Source organism: Gymnoscopelus microlampas (assembly GCF_963454915.1).
Source record: "Gymnoscopelus microlampas genome assembly, chromosome: 16".
NCBI lineage: Eukaryota > Metazoa > Chordata > Actinopteri > Myctophiformes > Myctophidae > Gymnoscopelus > Gymnoscopelus microlampas.
This window is the reverse complement of record NC_139953.1, coordinates 29,411,079-29,436,139: the sequence shown is the minus strand read 5'-3', so window position 1 is coordinate 29,436,139 and position 25,061 is coordinate 29,411,079. Positions and strand designations below refer to the sequence as shown.

The following is a 25,061-nucleotide window of genomic DNA, read 5'->3' as shown; positions in this document are numbered from 1 at the left end:
GCTCACTCTGTGCTCACACTGTACAGTCCAATCTTCAAGACCAACTAGAGTGCTCACACTGGCGCTCATTTATCAAAGTTTGTACAAATTGACCCTTTTGGGTCCAGGTTAGAGAAGTTAAATTGTTATGTGTCAAGTTAAGTGTGTTCATCTGTCAAAATGTCTGCTGAGAAAGGGGTCTATTTTACAGCAATGATAACAGGCTGTTGAATGTGTGAAAAAACAAAGCATTGTGAATTGTTGAAATAATAATGCCAATCAATCAATCAATCAATCAATCAATCAATCAATCAATCAATCAATCAATCAATCAATCAATCAATCAATCAATCAATCAATCATCATCCCACATATTATTATATTAACTTGCAAACCAAAGTTAACCTCTTACTCAATTAAAACAACAGCCAAAAAAAGATCACAAGACAATTAAAGAGATATTTCAGTTTGAAATTACATTTTAAAAATGGGTTTTGCACAAATCGGCCTCCTGGTGGTGCTATAACAGGCCCATGTCAAAAACTTGGGCCAAAGGTTCTGAATTGGCATCCAGGGAGTGTGTGTGCACAGTTTCGCAGCGACCGGGCCAACGGTGCCGGAGATTAGTCTCGCAGACAGATGGACACACGGACGGACGGACGGGGTGCAAAACATACTCTCTCGCCATGCCTTCGGCCTGGCGGAGACAATAAATCAAGGCCCCATCACGCATTAGCCCTTCTATTACGTGAGGGGCCGTGATTTTTCCATTACTTTTTCCATTTTTTAAAATATATATATTTGTTATGTTTATTTTATTTGAAAGTTAAATATCCCTTTAAGAACAGAGAAAATGCCAATTTCCTGTAATATTTATATGCCCCTCTTGATAGAGGGGGCACCAGTGGAGGAAGTGAGTAGATTCAAGTACCTCATGAGTCGTGGGGCTTTATCTGTCTTGTAGACCTTGCCAGTTGCCACACTTGCAGACCTGGTTTCTTTCATATTCTTTTTTTCTACGGTAGCCTTAACAAATCATTCAGAAATATGGCATTTCCTTCCACTGTTATGCCGATGACACAAAGCATTATCTCTCCCTGAAACCAAACAACCTGTCGAAACTAGTCAGCCTCATAAACTGCCTATATGGCTCAATGAAGGCAAATGAAGGTGTCCTATTTGGCCCCCTGATATCAAAGTGATGTAACTTACTTGGCAACCTGTCCAACCTGGTAAAAGCCCATGTCAAATACCTTGGTGTGATATTTGATAATGCCTTTAAGTTTGACAAGCAAATAAATGCAGTAGTAAAGCCCAGCGTTTTCCAGATTCATACTTAATATTGACGAAATCATTCTTCTTTCAAAGATTTTTGAGAAAGTCATCCATGGCCTTATAAGGGCATATAAGGCTTATATCCTCAGAACGCCACAGGCAGGCTCCTGAGTTACTGCACCCCGCTCCTGGCTTGAGTGGCCCTCTCTACTGACTTCCAATACTGCTTAGAATTGATTTTAAGAATCTCCTTTTGTTTACAAAGCCCTCGATCTAAATTTAAGCTCAGGTGTGTGGCCGTGTCATTACTTTTTATTATTGTGCCTATGCCCATGTATTGTTTATTTACCTTTCTTGTATTTCTGTGTGTGTGTGTGTGTGTGTGTGTGTGTGTGTGTGTGTGTGTGTGTGTGTGTGTGTGTGTGTGTGTGTGCGTGCGTGCGTGCGTGCGTGCGTGCGTGCGTGCGTGCGTGCGTGCGTGCGTGCGTGCGTGCGTGCGTGCGTGCGTGCGTGCGTGCGTGCGTGCGTGCGTGCGTGCGTGCGATCATGTGGCCTTGTCGCTTCTTTTGGGCTTGTTTTTGTAGACCTGACCGCAAATCTGGCAACTCTGATTCAATGCTGTGGTTTCAGGTGACCTACAAGAACTCTCAGGCAAGCATTATGCCATCATCCTCTTTATGATAAACTAATAAACAAATAACGTATGAGCTCGTAAGGTCTCCAAATCAGATCAAGATGCAGTATTTGAAATGGGCTACCTGTCATAAAGTAAATGATATGTAGCCTATAAAGTTTAATCTAATGGCTCTGATCCCACTTGTCCCATCAGCTAATCCTAGCCTGACACCAGCCCTGATACTATAGTCTATGTATGCCATAGCCTGCCCTGGACAGACCATAGCACTATAATTGGCTAGTTGGTTGCTATGGTTGGTTAGAAGATGAGACAACATTAGATATAAGACTCACATGGTTGACGTTTACAACAATACAGCAAACAATTAGTACTATTTTACTGCTATTTAATTTTTTATAACAGCCCAAACCAGGGGTCTTCAACGTTTTTCAGGCCAAGCTGAGAGAGATGAAGCAGGGACGAGGGACCCCCACCTCTTTGCCGAAAATAGCCGATCTACAAGCTCAAAACGCCTCAGCTAATGTTCCCCTCAGAATAGGGAGGCTAGGGTTCAAGTGACTAATGTAAAAACACAAAGATTTGGAAGACCCCCTATAAATACTCTGAGGACCCCCTTCGGGTTCCGGACCCCCTGCTGAAGACCCCCCCATGGCCTAAACGGTTTGCCTAAACCCAATGTCACTGTCCCTCCAGGCTATGGGTTCTTCTACCTTACTTAAAACTCACTTGTTCTCTCTTGATTTTAGTTGTATTTATCTCTCCTGTTCTGTTTTAACAATTCAATTCAAAATTATTATTTTTTTTGAATTGAATTGAATTGAAGTTCTGTTTTAACTCTAGTCTGCATTGTTTTGTTTTTCTTTGTTGTCCTGTGTCAATGCATATTATTTGTTGATGCTTCTTTATGTTTTAATTACCTTGTTTTACCCATGTTCATTACTTTGGTCGGCTTTGGGCTCTTCATATGTGCTATACAAATAAAGTTTGATTTGATTTGATACCCTCCTCCTCCTCCTCCGACGTGATGACGTCAGTGTTTTGACGCTGTATGTAAACCCATGCGGGCCTTGGAAATGTTCCACACACACAAGGTGGTGGCGTGTGGACTAGTGGGATCCGAGTCTACAGGCAATTTTACACATTTATCAATAGAAAACTTGTGCATTTGTTTACGCACTTTCCTTCGTCGTTTACAGTTAAGACCGGGGCAGACGGTGGCTGGCTCATTATATACGTGAAATCAGGTTTTGAGCGACATTTTTGGACGTGGATGTACAGCCGGCTTTACATCCTCCTCTTCTAGCTTTAGTGTGCGGTGTGTTTCTGACTGTTTCACGTGGGCAAAGCATTGCGGAACTGGAGGAACCGGCTGCACGTTTCTTCTCGTAGCATCTTTATTTCCCGCTCGGCTGTTTGTTTTACATATTTGTAGTGTGAGAACTAGCGTTGAACCATCATGGCAACCTTGATTTTAGAAGACGGATCCACGTTCAGAGGCCGCCTTTTTGGTGCAAATGTGTCAGTATGTGGAGAAGTTGGTAAGTTCTCGTTAGATGCCTCTCACATCTGAAAGGATTCGTACCGTACCCGAGATGATATTTTAGCATCACGAAGTCATTGTAGTTAGAAATTCAAATTCCTACCCCAAAATAGCCTATTTTGGTCCCTTTATTGTTAAATTATTTTATATAGGTCTGATGATGCAGTTCAGTCTACTCTGTCGGCCTTTTAGCATGACGCTAATAAAAGAATCAAGTTTCTTTTGAACGTGAGTCATTCATTCTGACTCACAGTGCCCCCTGGCTGCTGGTTGCTGTGCTGGTGTTGAACTCACCCACCCCCAATTGTATAATGAATTCCCGCTCTGACCCCCATCAGTACATTCAGTGTTTCAGTCCTACTTCTTCCCTGGTCACACAGACAACACTTTAAACCATTGTGATAAGAGAGGCTTCTAAAGTGGTATTATGTGTAGATTATACAGCCCCCACCTTGGAAAGAACTAAAATCACAATCTATTCACACAACAATAATGAATATATCAGTAATGTATTACACCTGCATATAGATATCTAAGGTGGTATAATGTGCCCCCCAGTTGCAGTGCACCATCTCCCTAATTGTAGTCTTATTTTGATACATTAAGAATTCATTTATTACCATTTTACAACTGGGTCAGTCAGTGCCACTGTCACATCACACCATTAGCATTAGCTGACCCTGCTGGCATATATACAGTTATGTTATATTATCATTTGTATACATATAGGCCTAAGTACAAGCGGTAGGTCATTAGAAATTAACACTACAACTACGATTGTGGCACAACACACTAACTGTTTCACATGAGAGAGTGATGTGTTTATCAAACAGTATATATCCTTTTTTTTTCTTTCAACGTTTAAAAATACCAGATCTAGAGTAGCAGATTTCTTTGGCGACACTCTTATCTAGACGAAGTAGAAGAAAGGAGCTTAAGTGGTTAATCAGACTAATAGATTTAGTCAATTATAAAAATCTATTTGAATTGTTTTCGATTAATAGAAAAAGGAATTGATAGAATAATTGCTCTACAGCTCTAATGTGTACGCTCACATCTGTGTTGGTATCTGTCCAGTGTTTCAGACGGGCATGGTGGGGTATCCAGAGGCCCTGACGGACCCGTCATACCGTTGTCAGATCCTGACCTTCACCTACCCCCTGGTCGGCAACTACGGAGTTCCTCAGGATGAGGAGGGAGAGTTTGGACTAAGCAAGGTGGGCCAGGAGTGAAACGATACCCTGTGTACAGGCTGATGGGCATATACATAAAACTCTGGCTCGTAAAATGTTATCACTCTGATAAAATGGGCCTAGATGAGTTGTTTTATACCAATAAACAGGCAGAAGATGCAATTTGATTGTGTGTGTGTGTGTGTGTGTGTCTCCTTTAGTGGTTTGAATCTTCAAAGATCCACGCTGCAGCTTTGATTATAGGAGAGCATTCACAGAACCCCAGTCACTGGAGCTCAGCCATGTCACTGGACAAGTGGCTAAAAGAACAGGGCATTCCCGGCATAGAGGGTCAGTGAGAATTCAAAGTTTTGGATATCTTAAGTTCTCTTCTCTGTGAGCAAAGTCTGACATAATTTACACGTCCTACCTGTTTTCTTTTTTTCTCCCCATTCTGAATTCCCAGTGTTTAAAATCGCGACATAGAACTGTGTTCCAAAAATAAACATACAAGCCTGGCGGCTTGACTCATGGATATGAAGCATCAAGTGATGGCGAGAAAACGCTAATGTTACCACCGCCGAATTAATAACATTTTCGCCAGAAACAGACCGTATGAGTGACTGACTGACTATCGTAAACGACACAGAGCCACCTTCCTGACAATAGCACCGGGACAATTTGTTTATTTCTGGACCACAATTCTTATATGAGACGATTCTAAGATGACCCAATGTTATTCTCAATATAAAAATTACTTCCGTGACCCAGGGGATGAACGAGTGACGTCAGGACCTCGGTACTCTATAAACAAGAAAACTGTAGCTGTACAATAGAGATGTTAATAATTAAGCATTTAATCATTAACCAACAATAAGAATTTTGACGAATTAATGCTGTCAGTTAGCAGTAACATGTTTATTTGCTTTCATTGGGGAAGGTAATTTTATTCCCCTTAAATTGATCCTGGAGGCAGCTGCCATCTTAACGAAGCTGCCAACTGATTTTATGATTGCTGCTTTACACGTAACAGTGAAATATGACAACTACATACTAATTAATGACCACACACATATTGGCAGATCTATTAGATTGCTCCAGCAAGCTTCTCTAACATGTGTAAGAAATATGTTTTTCCGACCAGCCAGAGTGGAATATGGTCTCCATAATTTACTGGCCAAGGATAAAGGTTAATGACAAGGGTTGATTATCAGTCATGAAAAAAATATTAGCATTAGCATCTCTTACTGTACACGATTATTAAAAATCAACTAAGACCAAAGCCTAGTAGTAATGCATCACTAGAACAAAAGGCAGTTTTTAAAAGCCAGCCCTGTCATGCCATCAGAATTTAAAATTATATCTTTTTTCTTGCTAGGGTAAGCGTTGAACGCCCAGACATTTTATACGTGTGACCATTTTCCCTCCTGCATCCACCCCAGGTATTGATACCCGTTGTCTGACTAAGAAGATCCGTGAGAAGGGAACCATGCTGGGGAAGCTGGTGGTGGACGGCACACCTGGCGACAGCCTTCCCTTCGACAATCCCGACCAGAGGAACCTCGTCCAAGAGGTCTCCATGAAGGTATCAATCTGGTATTAATTATACCCCCTCACTGCCACATCAAGACATTGTAAATTGTCCAGGAAGCTGCCTGGTTACTGGGAACACTGGGTTCTGTTGTTTTCATCCCCCAAATATGCCCATATAGGGGCATGACCATATACTGAAAACATCAGGAATGTCCATATATGGGCATAAAAGGGACAAGGACAGATGTATATAAACCGCTCACAAAATGTAAGGAAACTTGAATTTGGGCCATTATATCTCCCCTTTACTAATACCAATCAGTAAAGTGTTATATATCATTTTTATCGGTGATTAGTCACCTTTACAACGAGGTACAGCTTGTAAGCATCGGGCATTCATGGAATGAGCAACACAGGCAAACGTGTGGGTAGCGCCGAGCAAAAATGTGCCAAAATCACCCAATATGCTTTTGCTGGTAATCGCTCTTGTTTTGAGCGACCTGCCAGCACACACCTGCTGAGAGGTGGGTTCTGCAACTTTGCGTTCTGCAACATGGGTTCTGCAACTTTGTTGAGTTTGTGTATGCTCCAAGCAGCAACACTGCCCCCATAGAAAGTTGGTACGTTTGTCCCCTCAGGATAAGGCCTGTGCAAGAGGGCAAGTGAAGCTGGTGTTCCGTTACGCAGATTACGCATTATTTGATGTCAGCCCTGGTACCATTTGCAGGCAGGTGTGTGCCAGTCAAAGGTGTGTGACCTGCACCTGAGCATGGACCCTGCAACTTTGACATCTGTCTTTGGTACCGTTGTGCAAATCTTGCCTGTAAATCTATGGTTCCTCAGTGAAGCAAGGGGTCTTGGTTTGTTGTCTTCCTTGTTGACTTCACCAGTCTCACAGAACTTGGTCCTAAGTTTGGAAATGGTACCAGGGCTAACACCAAATAATGCTGTCACTCTGCATAACGGAACACCAGCTTCACTTGCCCTGTTGCACAGGCCTTATCCTGACAAAAGTGGCATCTTTCCATGGGGGCAGTGTTGCTGCTTGGAGCATACACAAACTCAACAAAGTTGCAGAACCCATGTTCAGGTGCCAGTCACTCACCTGTGAGGCAGTCACACACCTGTGACTGGCACACACCTGAAGCCCATTGAATGTCATGAATGTCACAACATTGAATGTCAGCAGAAAAGTCTAACAGGCCATTTTGGCACATTTTTGCTCGGCGCTACCCACGCGTTTGCCTGTGTTGCTCATTCCATGAATGCCCGATGCTTACAAGCTGTACCTCGTTGTAAAGGTGACTTATCACCGATAAAAATGATATATAACACTTTACTGATTGGTATTAGTAAAGGGGAGATATAATGGCCCAAATTCAAGTTTCCTTACATTTTGTGAGCGGTTTAGATATCTCCATATATGGGCACAAAAGGGACACAGACAGCCGAGTAATCTAACAATGGGTATAATGGGTATTGCATAACAGAGTGGGGCATGCATTTTCCCTATTTGCATCATTCCAGCTTGCATCGTTCCCGAGTAGGCCGGTGCCCCTCGGTTTGACTGGAAGCACCTTTTGTTTCAAATTTCTGTCTACGTAATCGATCTAATAAATCATATCTGTTATTGTCAGGAGCCCAGAGTATATAACCCCAGTGGTAGCATCCGTATCACAGCAGTGGACTGCGGCATCAAATACAACCAGATCCGCTGCTTGGCCCAGAGAGGAGCGTGTGTGACTGTCGTACCCTGGGACCACCCCCTGAACAACGCAGGTTACTTCTACACTGAAATTTGCCTGAATGTGACTTCCTTCCCGTGATTTCCTTTATTTGATTCAGCTAAAGAGCATACACCCATGAAATGCAGGCCATCTGTTCGTTGTCAGATTAAATCAAATGAATGTAGCTTGGACACTTCTCTCCAAACAAAATGTTATTTGTTAAGTGTTCATGCAACTCTCAATAAATACAATTTGAAGAGAAGTGTGCAGCCATCATTAATGTGGTTCCTGTATTAACAGAATGTTTTCTTTGTGAATCAGCAATATCATTTTTGTTTTCGTCCTCTCCAGACTTTGATGGCCTCTTCATCAGTAACGGACCAGGCGACCCCAAGCATTGCCAGGCCACCATAGACAATGTGAAGAAGGTGGTATGTGGGGACCGTCCCAAGCCCGTGTTTGGTATCTGCCTCGGACACCAGCTCCTCTCGCTGGTCATCGGCGCAAAGACCTACAAGATGAAGTCAGTAACTAGTATTTACGTTTTTATTTTTTATATAATTTTTTCAGCAGATAGTGACAGTCTGAGAGAGACAGGAAAGGTGGGGGGAGAGAGAGAAATGACATGCAGCAAAGAGCCTCGGGTAGTATTCGAACCTGGGTCAGCTGCCGGAAGCAGTATAGCCTTATTTATGTGCTAGGTAGGTGCTCTTAACAGGTTAACCACCATGGCACTCAATGTTGTTTTTTGTGTGTTGGAGGAGCAGGATACATTCAGCCACTGATGTGCTGAGGGTTTCTCTGAGTGAGTGTTTATGTAAACCTTGTTGGTAGCCTAGCCTTAGCCTTCATCCTCTTAACATTTGATCTAGATTAACTGAAAATTAGGCTTATTGTTGGTTCCAACTCATTGATACTTTTCCTTCCCTGCTGCCTAGAGCCCACCTCAGTCCTGTCTCAGGTTTAGAAGAGGCTCCTAACCCTAAAAAGATAGAACACATTTCACCCTGGCCCTGTCACCCGTCTCTTCTCCCACACCCAAACACGCTTCGTTTTTGTGGGAGCGTCGTAGTGTGAAAATCCCATTTCTGCTGATCTCTGCACAGTCTGCAGTCTGGGCTCTTTCTTGCAAACTAAGTTGTCAGATTGACCATGATTGTTATGATAACACACACACACACAATGGTGTGAGCATTGCTAAGAGTCGACGGGGACCCCAGCCTTTGTTTCGATAAGTCTCTTGGCATCGCTACTTGGTCAGCGCTGAGTTTCAAGGTCAAAGTGTGCATAGAGTGCTCCTGTTATCCTGTTGGAATGTTGTAGATTGTAAGTCTGGACAGATAGTGGGACTGAGATGCACGGGGAGCAGATGGGGAGGACAGTTCACAGGGTTTCTCTGTTTGAACTCTCACACTACTTTGACTTTGAGGAATTGAGGAGAGTACAGTTAAGAGAAAAAAAAAATGTATTTTTTAAAATTTCTAAATGACATGTTTTATGTACAATATGTATACTTTTCAAAATGGTGTACATTTGAATTACTATATCAAAATCGTCAACGCCTGCCATTTATTTTAATCTGCATATATTCACCTATTATGGTTGGGTTACGTTGTCATGACAGGATGAATACAACATTGTCAGAAATATTCAGCCTCCCATTCATTCATATTTGTATGTTATTATCACAAATCAACCCAAGCCAACGGTAGATGAAAAACAGATTTCTAATCGTTTTAAAAAACCATGATAAAAAATAAATCAGAGCTTGGTTTCATCAAATAACACATTTGGTAGCAGTGATAGTTAGTAAAAATATTATTGTACATATTGGTTGATACATTACTGTTGATTCTCTGTACACTTATATAAATGATATGCGCATAATAATGGTGATACTGTAGATTGTACATTTAGCCTGTAATCAATATCTAATTACATAACTGTATCTTAATGCACTTATATGTATCAATCACTTTTTTAATGTTGATACCCAGTACATTATATGTACGGATATAGAAAGATGGCGGATTTGAAATAGCTGAAAAATAGGCTTCATTTACGGTCTATAGAAACCAATGGCTTAACCTTGTCCATGTGACAAAGAGTTCTGCCCTAACCCCTTGGTTGCAGTCTTTGGTGTGGTCCCTAGTTAAGTGACTGTTTCTGGCGCCCAGTCTGATGCTGTGGCCTTCTCCTCTTTATTGGCTCGACGCCTTATCTTGCTCAATTGGAAATCAGCCACTCCTCCATCGCATCGACGCTGGGTCGGAGATGTGATGGCTCATCTAAAACTTGAGAAGATGAAATATTCTACCAGGGGTTCTGTTGAGAAATTTTACAGGGTTTGGCAGCCATTTCTGGATTATTTTGAGCAAAAATTCCCGACTGGGGACACCTAGGTATGGGACGGTGAACTAATAATTTGACAATTCTTGTATGGCAAGTGACAATCTGTATGAGAACGACATGTTTTTTGTTTGTTTTTTAAATTTTATTTTGTGTTTATTTTCTGATTTTTGTATTACTGTCTATTTACTTAAGGTATTGTTAATGTACGGTTAATATATGGTTATATTCCTTCCTGTAATGTATGTATGTATGTATGTATTGTTGGTGTTAAAAAATCAATAAAAACAATTCAATAATAACCTTGTCCATATTCTTTTACGGTCTATGGTTCATTCCCAGGTACGGTAACCGTGGCCACAACCAACCCTGCATTCATAAGGGGACGGAGCGTTGTTACATCACCAGTCAGAATCACGGCTTCGCTGTGAACCCCCAGAGCCTGCCCCCTGATTGGGACATCCTCTTCACCAATGCCAACGACCACACCAACGAGGGCATCGTGCACAACACACAGCCCCTGTTCAGGTAAAACATACAAGTTCTTACTGTGCAAGTATGCACACAAAAATGACTATATACAATTATTTTTTAATCCAGTTTATTTTCCATCCACCGTGGATAGAAAACGTGCACAGTGAATATAATCCTGTTTTACTTGTTTGTGGTACAAGTACAGTACAAACGTGATGTAAACAAGGGCAGTGCAGACAGTACAGCGACAGACTCTGAGACAACATGCTGCAACAGCACTATGCTAATGGCCATTTATAACAGAAAATTATAAGCTATTAACAGAGCCTAAATTTCAGCATGGGATTGCAGGAATTGTGCATTATTGATTCCAGCAAATTTAGCACTTACAGTACAAGGCATCAGATCCTGCACACAGTTATGTTAATAATCAACTACAAGAATGCAGGGGAACTAGTTGTCTGACTAGAAGCATTGTCTTCAGTGTTCTGTGCACTCTGTCCTCTCTACAACGAGGCTACGAGTCTCCTCCTCTGGCTAATGCATAATATTTATGCTTTGCTGTATGACAGTGTCGTACCCAACGTGTTGTGAGCTTGTAGATATGGCTGTTTCCGGTGTGAGCATGGCTATTTTGGCCATTTTACAACCGTGACATCATCATTATAGTGGAATCGACTGAACTGAACTAGAGTTATGCATTTCCGCCACCAGTGAGCATCGCTCAAAAGAGAGCACATGAATAATGTACTCTATAATCCATTTAGGCTTCTCCTACAGAACATTTCATGTGAGGTGATTGTCTTGTTTTCCCTCCAGTGTCCAGTTCCACCCGGAGCACATGGCCGGCCCCACCGACCTGGTGGGCCTATTTGATGTCTTCTTAGACACCGTCAGAGACCACAAGGATGGCAGGACTGGCAAAACTGGTGAGGTCACATGTCACCGAAGTGTGCAGCATTGGCAATCTCATGAGTTTCCATAAATCGGAGATATTATTATTTTTATTCTTTGATGGAATTTTCTCATTTCAGGACTATGGTTCAATTGTGAATAAAGTGCTGGAGAATGCAGGAACTTATTATATGTATTGCCATTGCGTAGTGAAGAGAGGTGTTGCTACTGAAATGTATGGTACTTGACTAAAACTTATATGAAGCGAAACAATTCCGAATCAGTTTTATTTGTCACATCACAGTTTTACAGTTTTTTGTTTGTTTCTGTAAAGCAACTTTGAGTACTTGGAAAAGCGCTATATAAGCGCTTGTGTGAGATGTAGACCTAATTCCAGATATAAAACTATTTTAAATCTATTGTTCTCTACCAGTTAAGCAGCGTCTGACAGAACACCTCACATTCCCTGGTTCTCCCAAGCCTGAGGAGTTTGTCCGGCCGAGTAAAGTGCTCATCCTGGGTTCCGGAGGCCTGTCCATCGGTCAAGCAGGGGAGTTTGACTACTCTGGCTCCCAGGTGAGTTGGAGAATTAAGTTATCCCTGATATGAGGTTCGCCAAGTTGACCTCAGGTTCTTTGATTTGCATGACAGGATTTAGTGACAGGAATGGCACAGACAAAAGGTGTCTGTATGTCCTGAAAGTCTCATTTTCAATACCAGCATTTCTACCGTCAGTCCGGGCTATGTAGAAACTCCAGTGGCATAACTTTTATGTTTTGAGATTACTGTGTTGGCAAGACCTGTTCCATCATAATTTGTGTGAGTGGGTTTTCTATGATGAATAACAGAACAATGAAATAGTATTATAGTTTAATTTTATATTTGTCTGTCCAGGCTATCAAGGCCCTGAAGGAGGAAAACATCCAGACAGTTCTAATCAACCCCAACATCGCCACCGTCCAGACCTCCAAAGGACTGGCAGACAAAGTCTACTTCCTCCCCATCACAGCAGAGTATGTCACCCAGGTGAGTGCGCAGAACCAGCAATGTATCTCTTATATAAATCCTCTGTACAGTATGTTTATTCACTGATCTACTGTACAAATGGAGCTTGTGATTGATGATCAAACAAAGATTGTGTGTTGGCATTGTTCCAACGCAGTCACTGGCAGTGCATCAAACAGGCTACTGCTATTAGCTGGCATTTACATCTTTGAAAATGCATTTCATAAATGATATGTTTCTGTTGGGTTTCACATGCTTTTCATTTCCCTACCATAAACAAATGTGCCGTCATCTTTGTTCTGATACTGTCTTCCACCAGGTGATAAAGAACGAGCGTCCGGATGGCGTGCTACTGACGTTCGGTGGCCAAACAGCCCTGAACTGCGGTGTGGAGCTCACCAAGCTGGGCGTCCTGGAGAAGTACAATGTGCGGGTCCTGGGCACGCCTGTGGCCTCCATCGAGATGACAGAGGACAGGAAGGTTTTTGCGGAAAAAATGGAAGAGATCAATGAGCACGTGGCTCCCAGCGAGGCAGCACTGTCCGTGGAACAGGTGAGGTTGACACACACACACACACACACACACACACACACACACACACACACACACACACACACACACACACACACACACACACACACACACACACACACACACACACACACACACACTGACACACACACACACACAATATTGTGTTGATGTACTGATGAGGGACGATGAATTCAGGACCTTCTGCTCACTACATATCGTCCCCAAACCTGAACTTTAGGCATTGGCGGCAGCAGAGCGTATTGGCTACCCCGTCCTGGTGCGTGCTGCATTCGCCCTGGGTGGACTAGGGTCTGGTTTCGCCAACACACGCGAGGAGCTGACCCCCCTCGTGACTTCGGCCTTCGCCCACACCTCCCAGGTCCTGGTAGACAAATCCCTCAAGGGCTGGAAGGAGATAGAGTACGAGGTGGTCCGAGACGCCTACGACAACTGTGTGACTGTGAGTGGAGCAGAGAGCAGCCGCCCAAAACATTTGAACTTTTGTTCCTTCTAGGGCTGGACAATTACCCGAAAATATATCGAAACCGATATTTAGAATCAAAATTACTACAATACTTTGTTGTACAAAATATTGAAAATGGGCAATCGACAAGCGTAGATCGACTATTTTCGCTCTATACATTTTTTAATTGTTAATTAATCAAGGCAAAAGTTGATTGATTTGAATTCATATTCATTTTCATATCAGGATAAAAATTCATATTGCCCAGTGATCCTTCTCTCACTGGTGGAATGTTATGCTAACACAGAGAAGAGCTTTAATGGTATCAATATTTCACAGTAAATGCTAGTTAATAAAAAGTGCCAATAACTGAATTATTTTTATATGACTGTATACTGGACAGAGGAGGTCTGCATGAGTTTGCAAAGAGGTGGTTATGGAACTGTTTATTACAGTAGCAACAAAATTGAGGCAGTTTGCTCTAGAAAAGTTGTTGCAGCTAGCCCCCTCCTTAAATTAAACTTCAAGCTCATTTTATAGTCAACAAGGATGGATTTTATTTGGGCTGTGCAGAAATAATGGATGTTTGCGATTTTGTGAATAGAGAAAATCTTACCTCAGACATGTATAATAACGGGTGAAGGTAATTTAATTCTGCTCAGCAAGTTATTTGTTATTGTCCTGCACAGGTGTGTAACATGGAGAATATTGACCCCCTGGGCATCCATACTGGGGAGTCCATTGTGGTGGCGCCTAGTCAGACCCTCAACGACTATGAGTACAACATGCTGAGGGACACTGCTATTAAAGTCATCAGACACCTGGGCATCGTGGGGGAATGTAACATCCAATATGCCCTGAACCCCGAGTCTGAACAGGTACGGACCAGAGACGCACAGCTAGCACTGAATTTCTAACCTGTGTTATTATGAACTTGAATAACTTTTGTTCACAGCTGTTTTGTATGTATATCATTTGAGTTAGAATTTTGAGATCATATATTGTATGATTAAAATAACATGCCGTAAATTGGGACGCCATGTTGAAATAATCTCGACACGTAATTACCGATTTTAAAAAAAAGTCAAATAATGGCTTATTGATTGGCTAAACCAATGTGTCAGTGTAGCTCTAAATTTGAGATGTATTGGGTTTGTTATACACAAAATAACACATCCACTGACATCCACAGTTGTAATATGTCAATGTCTCCGATTGTCTCGTTACTCAGTATTACATCATTGAAGTGAACGCACGTCTGTCTCGGAGCTCTGCCCTGGCCAGTAAAGCCACTGGCTACCCACTGGCCTACGTAGCTGCTAAACTGGGCCTGGGGATCCCTCTGCCCTTACTGAAGTAAGTAAGACATGTTGAGATGTCACTAGAGCGGTAAGATGCGAAGATATGATCTTTTTGGATGTTTTTTCTGTATTATTTTTATTCTAGAATGACTTAACCACTTAAACCTTATACTTATACCAGAATCCCCCAGGGGTCTATACTAAGCCCTACTGTTTTCCCTCGACACCAAATCTCTTCTGTGAAAATAGCCGATCTACGTCGGACTGCAGCGTATATAAACACACACTATACAGTAAATCATTATCTCTGTTCGATAGAATAATTGCTAAGAAATAATCAATAGTTGTAGCCATATATTCCATCATTAAAGTGTGTTGTTTCATTTAGGAACTCTGTGACCAACTCAACCACAGCTAACTTTGAGCCCAGTCTGGATTACTGCGTGGTGAAGGTGCCTCGCTGGGACCTCAGCAAGTTCCTCCGAGTGTCCACCAAGATAGGCAGCTCCATGAAGAGCGTGGGTAAGAATTGGGCACAGAGTTGTGTAGTGTACCATTCTGGGAAAGGGGTGGGGGGAGGCAATGGGAAGACTGTTTTTCTATTTTTTGTCTTCTTTCTGTTGTGTTTTTGTGTGTCTTTTCTTTTATTCTTTGTCTTTTTTATTATGTCTTGTTTACAAAAAAATGAATTCCATCTCCATTTAAGGTGTTTGTATACAGTATTTTAAGTTCGTAATCAGTATTTATTTTTTCACCTTTTGACTTAATTGGTTTTATTCAATTTGTTGTAAAGTGCCGGTTGTCGTGGAATTCTGGATCAATCGGTGAATTGATGAGGCAATAGGAGTCGAGACAATATTCTAGTTGGTGATGGTTATGCTTTAATGTAGATGATATCATGGGGAGAAGTACAATAGCAAGCACTCAGGTCGGTTATATATATTTTTAGACCAGGGAACTTTAAATCATTTTAAATTAGTCTATACCAGGCGATGTGCACAGCCAAACTATATGCTATACTTTCCAATAGGGTCTGGCTGCAGAATGAGCATGTCTGCTGGAAACCTTGTCCGTGGGAACACTGCTGCAGCCAGACGCTTCTCAGACTTTTGGGTTATGCGCTCAGTATACATTGTTTACGTTTTGCACTGATTTCATCCTGTTGGCGTGTGGTGTGTGACAACCCGGTTATTTATGACCTGACGTGGAATCGTTGCCACCCACCACCATGAGAAGTTGGTTGTGGGTGGTTTGGCACAGTTGAATAATGATATTTGTTGATTACTGTGGTCTATCATTTATCCCATCCAGGTGAGGTGATGGGTATTGGACGGAGCTTTGAGGAAGCTTTTCAGAAAGCTCTAAGGATGGTGGATGAGAACTGCGTGGGCTTCGACCACACCATCAAACCCGTCTCCGACGAGGTGAGATGGGAGATGCTCTCTGAGATTGTGTCTCTGCTGTTGAATCGCAATTCTGGCCGATATTCTGTTGATATTGTGACATGATAAGACTAGATATCATCTGAGATTTTGGACGAAGAAAGCAGATTTCTTTTAATAAAAATGTCAACTTCCTGTTGATTTTACTATTTGAAGATCCGGATTAGCGGATCCAGTCCGGGTTTTCTTAATAAAAATAGCTGAATCAACAGGAAGTTAATATTTTTGTTAAAACAGTACTGGGTTAGGTGATGTTCTATATTGTCTGAATCAACTTTGTTTACGTTCGCTTACGTGTGAAAAAAAGAGTTACTTTGAGAGCTGTTTCACTGTACAATGTAAGAATATCAATTTCTAATCAATGGAGCAATTATTTTTGATTTCGTGTCCACCTTTGGAATACTTTCACAAATGGTGAACCAGCTAAAATAGCCAATCTATACGCTCACAACCGTTTGCGTTGTGACGCATTGCGGAGAGTTGTGAACTTGTAGCTCCAATTGTTTTGCCATTCATTCCCCAGGAGCTGCAGACACCTACAGACAAGCGTATCTTCGTCCTGGCGGCGGCCCTCAGAGCAGGCTACCCTGTGGACCATCTGTACGAGCTCACCAAGATCGACCGCTGGTTCCTCCACAAGATGAAGAACATCGCTGACCATGAGCGCTTGCTGGAGACCTACAAGCAGGTGAGGATGGCAAATACAACAACAACTAAAAGAAAAAAAAAGAAAACTACTTTTGCTACTACAGCAAACATGGTGTGTCTGTCTCTTCTTAGAATAGGGAAAGTTAGGACGTCATGCCAGAGTGGTTAATTTCAATTGATGGTCACTTATGTCTTGTTTACCATATCCCTCCATTCAGGATGAGAGTGCCATGCCTCCATACGTGATGAGGAAGGCCAAGCAGTTGGGCTTCTCGGACAAACAGATAGCAATGGCTGTGCAGAGGTGTGTGTGTATGTTTGGATGGACCCATTTTGTTCAATTTGACACTACTCAGTAGCAGCACCACTTCTTGTTATCCACACAATGGAGTGCTGCTGTAGACGGTGAAAAGCTAGAGCTGCGATAGAGCTGAAGTAGTTTAGGCATTAAACTGGATGTTACCCTTTCCATATTGAGCATTAATAAAATATCCATCAAATTGAGGTTCACGATATATTGCCCAACACTAATATGAGGTTTTATTTGATTGCTAAAGCACTTTCTAAACATTTCTGTTCTAAACAAATAGTTGTTATTTGGGTATTACTTACTTACAATTGAATTCTTTCTGAACAACTGATCTTTTATTATCTATAATTCACCTCCCACAGTACGGAGCTGGCAGTGAGGAAGCTGCGTCGTGATTGGTCCATCCTGCCGGTGGTGAAGCAGATTGACACGGTGGCAGCCGAGTGGCCTTGCTTCACCAACTACCTGTATCTGACCTATCACGGCACAGAACACGACGTGGCCTTTGAGGAGCAGCATGTCATGGTGATTGGCTCGGGTGTCTATCGAATCGGCAGCAGTGTGGAGTTTGATTGGTGCGCCGTCGGCTGCATCATGGAACTTAGGAAGGTGAAGATAATTATTTTAAAGCATCCTTATTAAAAAACTAAAAACAAAGCTTATAATTTTACTGTCCAGGACAGGTTCTTATTGGTTTTCTGGCCTTAACCAAAGTCAGTACTTTTGATACATTTAAAACATTTTAATAACGGCTTTTCCATGTAGTTAGATATTTCTGCTGATAAAAATAATTTTCTAAACATGTTGTAGGCACATTTAATCATATTTGAACATGACTTTAACAGGCTGCTGTTAGTCCTATAGTTCTTCACAGTCTTCTTATTCATATTGGGATTCTCCTTTTTAGATGGGCTACAAGACGATCATGGTGAACTACAACCCAGAAACGGTCAGCACAGACTATGACATGTGTAACCGGCTCTACTTTGATGAGATCTCATTTGAGGTAAGTTACCGACTGACCATGTGCTCACAAAACACAGCCTTGCACTGTAGCATATTATAGTAATAGCAATAGCTGAAGCAGTTGTTCAGAACCATTATGACCCATATATATATCACCTGTTTCTGGTGCATCATTTAGAAATATTTTGCCCTTCTTCCAGGTGGTGATGGACATTTATGAGATGGAGAACCCAGAGGGAGTGATTCTGTCCATGGGAGGCCAGCTGCCCAACAACATCGCCATGGCCCTTCATCGGCAGCAGTGCCGCATCCTGGGCACCTCACCTGAGTTCATAGACAATGCCGAGAACAGGTTCAAGTTCTCACGCATGCTGGACACCATCGGCATCAGCCAACCACGCTGGAAGGAGCTGTCTGACACCGAGGTAAGTTTAAGATCTCCCTTACTTTGGTGAAGCAGTTATGCTTATAGTATGTACGGTATACAGTATGTATGTACTCCATGTCCCCACAAAAGTAGACCATTCGCATCACGGCTCCCGCCGCTGCATGTATGATGTCACAAAATAGCAGCGCAACACTCTGTACAACAGGAAATGCCAAAATAGAAAAAAGTTGTATATAATTTTTTTTCCTTCAGTCAATTGCCAACATCGTTTTTGTGCATCTATCTAGGGTTAGGGTTATCTAACCCGAACCCTAACCCTCTGTACTTATAGGTGATCACTTGTTCCTTTTAGCTAAAGGAGACAGACCGTCACCACACTAGTCAACTTGCGCATACAACATAATTAAAGAATCCCAGATGTGTGAATTAATCGTGGGGTTCATTTGGTGATAACTCAGCCACCTTAAAACTCAATGATCTGATGGTCAAAAGTAAATAGACAGTTTTTCTAACAATGCTGCATTGGTCTTAAATACATGAAATCACATAAATCAACAACTTTTCTGATTTGTTGGAGGCACATGTTTTTCTTATGCTCCTGCTGTTCTACATTTCTCACCCTCTGCCTCCCTCCCCAGTCTGCCATGAAGTTCTGTGAGACGGTGGGTTACCCGTGCCTGGTGCGTCCATCCTACGTACTGAGTGGAGCGGCCATGAACGTAGCTTACACCGACAGCGACCTGGAGAAATACCTCAGCAGTGCCGTGGCTGTGTCCAAAGAACACCCGGTGGTCATATCCAAGTTCATACAGGAAGCTAAGGTTAGAGAAACGACACACACTCACATGGAGATACACAAACTTACATTGAAGATTCAAGGTGATCAGAATAATTTTGATGACCATGTACAGAGAATTGGTAGCCTGGAATCCAGACTGATTCGCTCCGTTCAGCAGACTTTTTTTTTGTTGCACCCTACTGTGCAAGGGGCACTGATTGGTCTGTGGGCGGCACGGGACCAGAGCCTTCCAATGAAATGCTCTGTGGACGGGGCGTATCGGAGCCTTCCAATGTAAAATTCAAGCCACTTCCCTTCTTACTGTGATTCGTTGAGCACTATCTGCAATGACGTGCCTACTTAACAGGTGACATAAGAAAACGGAGAGTTGTTCTGGAGACTGCCAGACTGAGCAGCGAAGTGGGGGGAAAAAAAGTCTGATAAATGGAGGGAATCTTTCTGGATTCCAGGCAAGACACTTGTGACACTGGTGCAGACATGCACGGTTATGACCAATTCAAATAGAGCATTCCACGAAGCCGTGTTATAAAGCATTTCATTGTCTATACTCAGTATTCTGCTTTTATGTGTATTATAACATGGTTATGTTTGTTTGCCCATATTTACCATTTGCCAGGAGATAGACGTGGACGCGGTGGCATCCGATGGAGTGGTGATGGCCATCGCAGTGTCTGAGCATGTGGAGAACGCTGGCGTTCACTCTGGGGATGCCACCCTGGTCACACCGCCCCAGGACCTGAACCAGAAGACAATGGAGCGGATCAAGTTGATCGTCCATGCCATTGGTCAGGAACTGCAAGTCACCGGTCCTTTCAACCTGCAGCTCATCGCCAAAGTATGAAAGCGACAGGAATGGGGAGCGATGCGGAAAAATGCTGCCTATTTCAATTTGTAATGTTAGATTTTTTGGGCAATTCAGCTAATGGTGTTTCTTAGTCTGCACTTGTCCCTATAGTTAGAGTTTTTCTTTTTTTCCCCTCCTCAGGACGACCTGCTGAAGGTGATTGAGTGTAACGTGCGTGTCTCGCGCTCCTTCCCATTCATCTCCAAGACGCTGGGTGTGGATATGGTTGCCCTGGCTACGCAGGTCATCATGGGGGAGGAGGTGGAGCCTATAGGCTTCATGAGAGGAAAGGGCATCGTTGGCGTCAAGGTAAGCAGTTCATCGTCTGTCTTTTCATCCGTTTGTGGGTCAGTCTAATACAGTGGTTCTCAACCTTTTTCATTTCGAAGACCAGTCTGATATGCATTACACCACAGACCCCCATTTGATGCCCTTTTTTAAACATTTCCTGGGTCCCCCAATCTACACTGTAAAATCCTCCAGTGTTAATTTAACTGAGAGTGAGAGTGTACAAATGGAGCCAAATGGACCCGTGAGGGTCTATACGGATAACTATACGGATACAATTAGCCCTGATAAATTGGGTAGCACTTACCCTTCTAACAACTCCCGGACTTCTGATGGCATTTTACAATCTACAGTACAATTCGAGACAGTGACCCACATTGCACTGTTTTGCAAGATCTGCAGACGAACCTGAACACATCTTGTTTACTTAACTGGTCCTGTTCTATCTTAACGCATAATTGTAATCACATACAAACCCAGTATATTAAGCATTTTTCCTTCTCCACCAGGTGCCCCAGTTCTCCTTCTCTCGGCTGGCGGGGGCTGACGTGGTGCTGGGGGTGGAGATGACCAGCACGGGAGAGGTGGCCTGCTTCGGGGAGAACCGCTATGAGGCCTATCTCAAAGCCATGCTCTCTACAGGCTTCAAGATCCCAAAGAAGAATATCCTGCTTAGCATCGGCAGCTACAAGGTACCAGGACACGAATAACCATGGTGACAGACAGGGGACTGATAAGCACACAAGAAATTGTTAACATTGTACTTGAACCAGTTGAGAACTGCTGGTTTAGCTCTTAAATATTCTGGAACGTTTGAGAGACATACAGGGTCCGATTAACTAAGCTGTTTACGCCCATATTTTGAACGTTAAGGAATTTACGCAACTTCCCACGTTAATCTGATTCATTCATCTTTTTCTGTCTGTGAATTTTGCGGGAGGTCCGCTCTTTCTCAAGTCTGCTCGGAGGCTGACTTACATGGGATCAAAGCTTGCGTATGTCTTTAGAATGCCCTATTCTTCGTGAAAAAACAATTACAATAGTGCCAAACCTCAAATAAAATATTTATGTGCCCAACATTTGTCAACACATATAAAAAAGAAAAAATATGTCGACGATCTATTGCTTGGATGCATATAGACATTATGCAAATTCAACCTGTGTGTTTGTCGTTTTTGCAATTGGGCTTTCATGCCAACTCCAATGTCGCGCTATTAATTTATAATATTGATTTGACCGCGTCACATGAAGCATTCTTACCTTGATGGAGATACATTATGGATGAAAGCTGTGTCCATTTCTCCATTTCCGATGTAGTGGATGGTTTGTCCATCGCCTCAGTAATCAATAAAGCTCTGATCAAAATGATCAGATATTCCAGTATCATCCTTTTACCTCGGCTAAGGTGACTGAGCGAGCGATTGTTCAGTAGAAAGGGCTTATATAATGTCCATTCCAAGTTTTATTAGCCTTTAGTCATGAAGTTAAACTTTGTTAACAAACTTCTTATTCTCATCACACGTGAGAGACGGCTATTTACTTTATAAACGTTTAATCGCGTGAGGGACTTGCTTGCACTGATTTACAAGATTTACGTTGTAAGCTTGTAGATCTGTCCATTTTGCAGCGTGATGACGTTTTTCATCTGACGTTACATATTCGCGGTTGCCTTTTATGATCTTAAATGGGGCGTGGAAGAATGCAAATGATCTCCACGAGCACGCGCCTCTGACTGTCAGACACAAATTGAGAAAATACTCCCTTTAGTCACTTTATTTACGACCAGCTTCGTGAATCGGGCCTATAGTACAGCATATTCTTGTGCAATCAATCAGCATTGTTCAAATGTACCTCCTGTGTGTGTTTTGTAGAATAAAAGTGAGCTGCTGCCTACAGTACAGGCTCTGGAAAGCCTGGGCTATGACCTGTATGCTAGCCTGGGTACGGCTGACTTCTACACTGAACATGGAGTCAAGGTATGGCTGCTATAATGTATGGCTGTTCTAATGCATACATGTCTAAGCTAAGTGACGTTTGACCTTTTCCAACTTATTTCACCATTTCCACATAAAGGTGTAAAAATATATTGCCTATTATGAACATTCTGCTAGCTTTTAAGACGCCAAACGGTGCAGCTAGTTGGAAGCTAATCGGCTACAGCAAACATGGAGTCAAAGCAACAAAATATATGGGAAAACTTCTTGACATAGGCATAATTGTCTTTTTTTTCTTGTGTATTTTTTTATTAACAATACGAACCCTAGTATCTCTATTCTAGGTCATAATAGGCGAACATTCAGCGAAAATTGCAGATTTACAAGCTTAGGTTTTGATCTTGTAGATATTTTATTTTCACCAAAGAGATTTGAAGTATTTAGAATTGAAGTTAAGTAGTTAATCAATGTTTTTATTCCATTGTACTCCCTTTTGTCTCCAGGTGACAGCAGTGGACTGGCCCTTTGAGGAGGAGGAGAGCGATTGTCCCACCAAGGAGAAGCAGCGCAGCATCATGAACTACCTGGAGGAGAACCACTTTGACCTGGTCATCAACCTGTCCATGAGGAACAGTGGTGGCAGGAGGCTGTCGTCCTTTGTCACCAAAGGCTATCGCACCAGGCGAATGGCCATTGACTACTCTGTGCCTCTTATCATCGACATCAAGTGCACAAAGCTCTTTGTTCAGGTTGGCCTGGTGACACTGTTTTATTCAAGAGTTTGTTCGGTTCCGCCGGCCTTTTCTGCTTAACCATTACCGAGTTTGGTCAAATGAAACGAGTATAATTTGATTCTTATGCTGGCAGTAGAATTTGAACTTTTGGCTGGCAGTAAAATATTGAACTTTTCGAGGTTTATTTATCCATAACAAAAGTAATATTGGATTATATGACTCACAAAATTGACAAACAATATTGCTGTGTTTTAGGCACTGCATCAGATTGGCAGGACCCCGCCAGTGAAGACCCACATTGACAGCATGACATCACAGAAGCTGGTTCGTCTGCCTGGTAAGTCAATAGCACCATGACAAATAAGACTTGACCTCATGAACCCTAGCATCCCTATTCTCTGCATGTCACAATGTGTCACAGCGCAACACATTGGCTGTTTTAAGCAAAGAGATTTGGTGTACAGGGAAAAAGGAGGGGTATAGAAGTGTATACCCCTGGGCAATCTGAGAACCCATCGTAAAAAAAAAGGAAAAAACGGCGCCCTCTGCTGTTTCTTTCCTTTGAATTAGTGCAGCTCGAAATCTGTTCTTGAAAGATTAACCCCTGGGTAACCCTGGTCAACTATGTATGTATATAGGGTTTAAGTGGTTATATTCCAAATGTTAAACTGTTACTGCTACTATATCCGAAAATGTTGATGGGAAGATTAGTTTGTGTTGTTAGTAACTCCTAATGTTCAGTTGCCATCAGTTGTATGCCTGAAACTGGCTCTCCTTTCTCCCGAACTCTCCATGGCTGTCGTTTTTGATTGATTTGATTGTCTCCTGCTGTCCAGGTCTCATTGATGTCCATGTTCATCTGCGTGAACCCGGTGCCACCCACAAGGAGGACTTCTCCTCGGGAACAGCGGCTGCCCTGGCAGGGGGGGTGACCATGGTGTGCGCCATGCCCAACACGTCACCTTCTGTCATTGACCACAACTCTCTGGCACTGGTGCAGAAGGTACCTACGGGCGTGGCTTTCATTATCGATGTTTAAATGTTTTTCCCCAATAACCTTTTATAATAGATTTGACAGTCAGTGGCTTGGTGACAATTTGATTCAAGTCATGGCTAAGATTCATCTTTTGAAAGGGGTAAAGGCAAAGCAAACTATTTTAAAGTAGACAAGTCTTGTATTTGCAAATCATTGTGGGTTAACATTACATATTTAACAGCTTATAGGTTTGATTTCTTATTACAGAATGTTACTAGATATACTGCATATTTTTATACAACAATTAGACTATTATTAGGGAAAGGAAATGGAGTATTTTCTTGTCCTCAGGGGAGGGGAAATAGCTTTTATTACGCCTGATTTATACTTATTTGCATGCTGGTGGTTGTGCACCAAAGATCACAAGGTGTCGAGCTTGTACTCTAGATCTGCTATTTTTGGTTTTGGGACATGGCTCACAACCAAGTATAAATCAGGCTTTAGTCTTGACCTTTTCGTGTGTGATCTAATGCTCTGGTACTTTTTGCGTTTAGCTGGCCAAGGCAGGCTGTCGCTGTGACTATGCCTTGTATGTGGGTGCTGCCTCGGACAATGCAGCCGTCCTGCCCTCCATCGCCAGTCAGGCAGCAGGCCTCAAGATGTACCTCAACGATACCTACTCCTCACTCAAGATGGACAACGTGTCTCTGTGGATGGAGGTAGGCAGGGGACATTCAATGTCGAATAGAGACAATACAAAATACAAGTCATAATGAAGATAGTTTGATTTACACCAAGTACAGTAATTGACAAGAGGACAAGAGGCTAAATACAAGTCATATAATGAG

General features: G+C 42.4%; 1 protein-coding gene across 1 annotated transcript in view; it reads left to right on the top strand.

Annotated features, from left to right (window-relative positions):
* Nucleotides 1-2,991: 2,991 nt before the first annotated feature.
* cad (carbamoyl-phosphate synthetase 2, aspartate transcarbamylase, and dihydroorotase) overlaps nt 2,992-25,061 on the top strand; it is a 35,700-nt gene continuing 13,630 nt past the window's right edge. The window contains exons 1-30 of the mRNA XM_084081783.1: nt 2,992-3,429; nt 4,509-4,648; nt 4,825-4,954; nt 6,046-6,188; nt 7,774-7,915; nt 8,215-8,386; nt 10,555-10,740; nt 11,506-11,615; nt 12,014-12,156; nt 12,475-12,606; nt 12,905-13,138; nt 13,359-13,580; nt 14,273-14,461; nt 14,815-14,939; nt 15,273-15,406; nt 16,196-16,308; nt 16,850-17,014; nt 17,193-17,278; nt 17,647-17,893; nt 18,192-18,290; nt 18,451-18,675; nt 19,277-19,459; nt 20,054-20,272; nt 20,423-20,590; nt 21,079-21,261; nt 22,441-22,545; nt 23,007-23,252; nt 23,493-23,574; nt 24,074-24,240; nt 24,768-24,932. Of these exons, the coding sequence (XP_083937909.1) occupies nt 3,348-3,429; nt 4,509-4,648; nt 4,825-4,954; nt 6,046-6,188; nt 7,774-7,915; nt 8,215-8,386; nt 10,555-10,740; nt 11,506-11,615; nt 12,014-12,156; nt 12,475-12,606; nt 12,905-13,138; nt 13,359-13,580; nt 14,273-14,461; nt 14,815-14,939; nt 15,273-15,406; nt 16,196-16,308; nt 16,850-17,014; nt 17,193-17,278; nt 17,647-17,893; nt 18,192-18,290; nt 18,451-18,675; nt 19,277-19,459; nt 20,054-20,272; nt 20,423-20,590; nt 21,079-21,261; nt 22,441-22,545; nt 23,007-23,252; nt 23,493-23,574; nt 24,074-24,240; nt 24,768-24,932 (4,737 nt within the window). The 5' untranslated portion in view covers nt 2,992-3,347. The remainder of the gene's footprint in view (nt 3,430-4,508; nt 4,649-4,824; nt 4,955-6,045; nt 6,189-7,773; nt 7,916-8,214; nt 8,387-10,554; nt 10,741-11,505; nt 11,616-12,013; nt 12,157-12,474; nt 12,607-12,904; nt 13,139-13,358; nt 13,581-14,272; nt 14,462-14,814; nt 14,940-15,272; nt 15,407-16,195; nt 16,309-16,849; nt 17,015-17,192; nt 17,279-17,646; nt 17,894-18,191; nt 18,291-18,450; nt 18,676-19,276; nt 19,460-20,053; nt 20,273-20,422; nt 20,591-21,078; nt 21,262-22,440; nt 22,546-23,006; nt 23,253-23,492; nt 23,575-24,073; nt 24,241-24,767; nt 24,933-25,061) is intronic.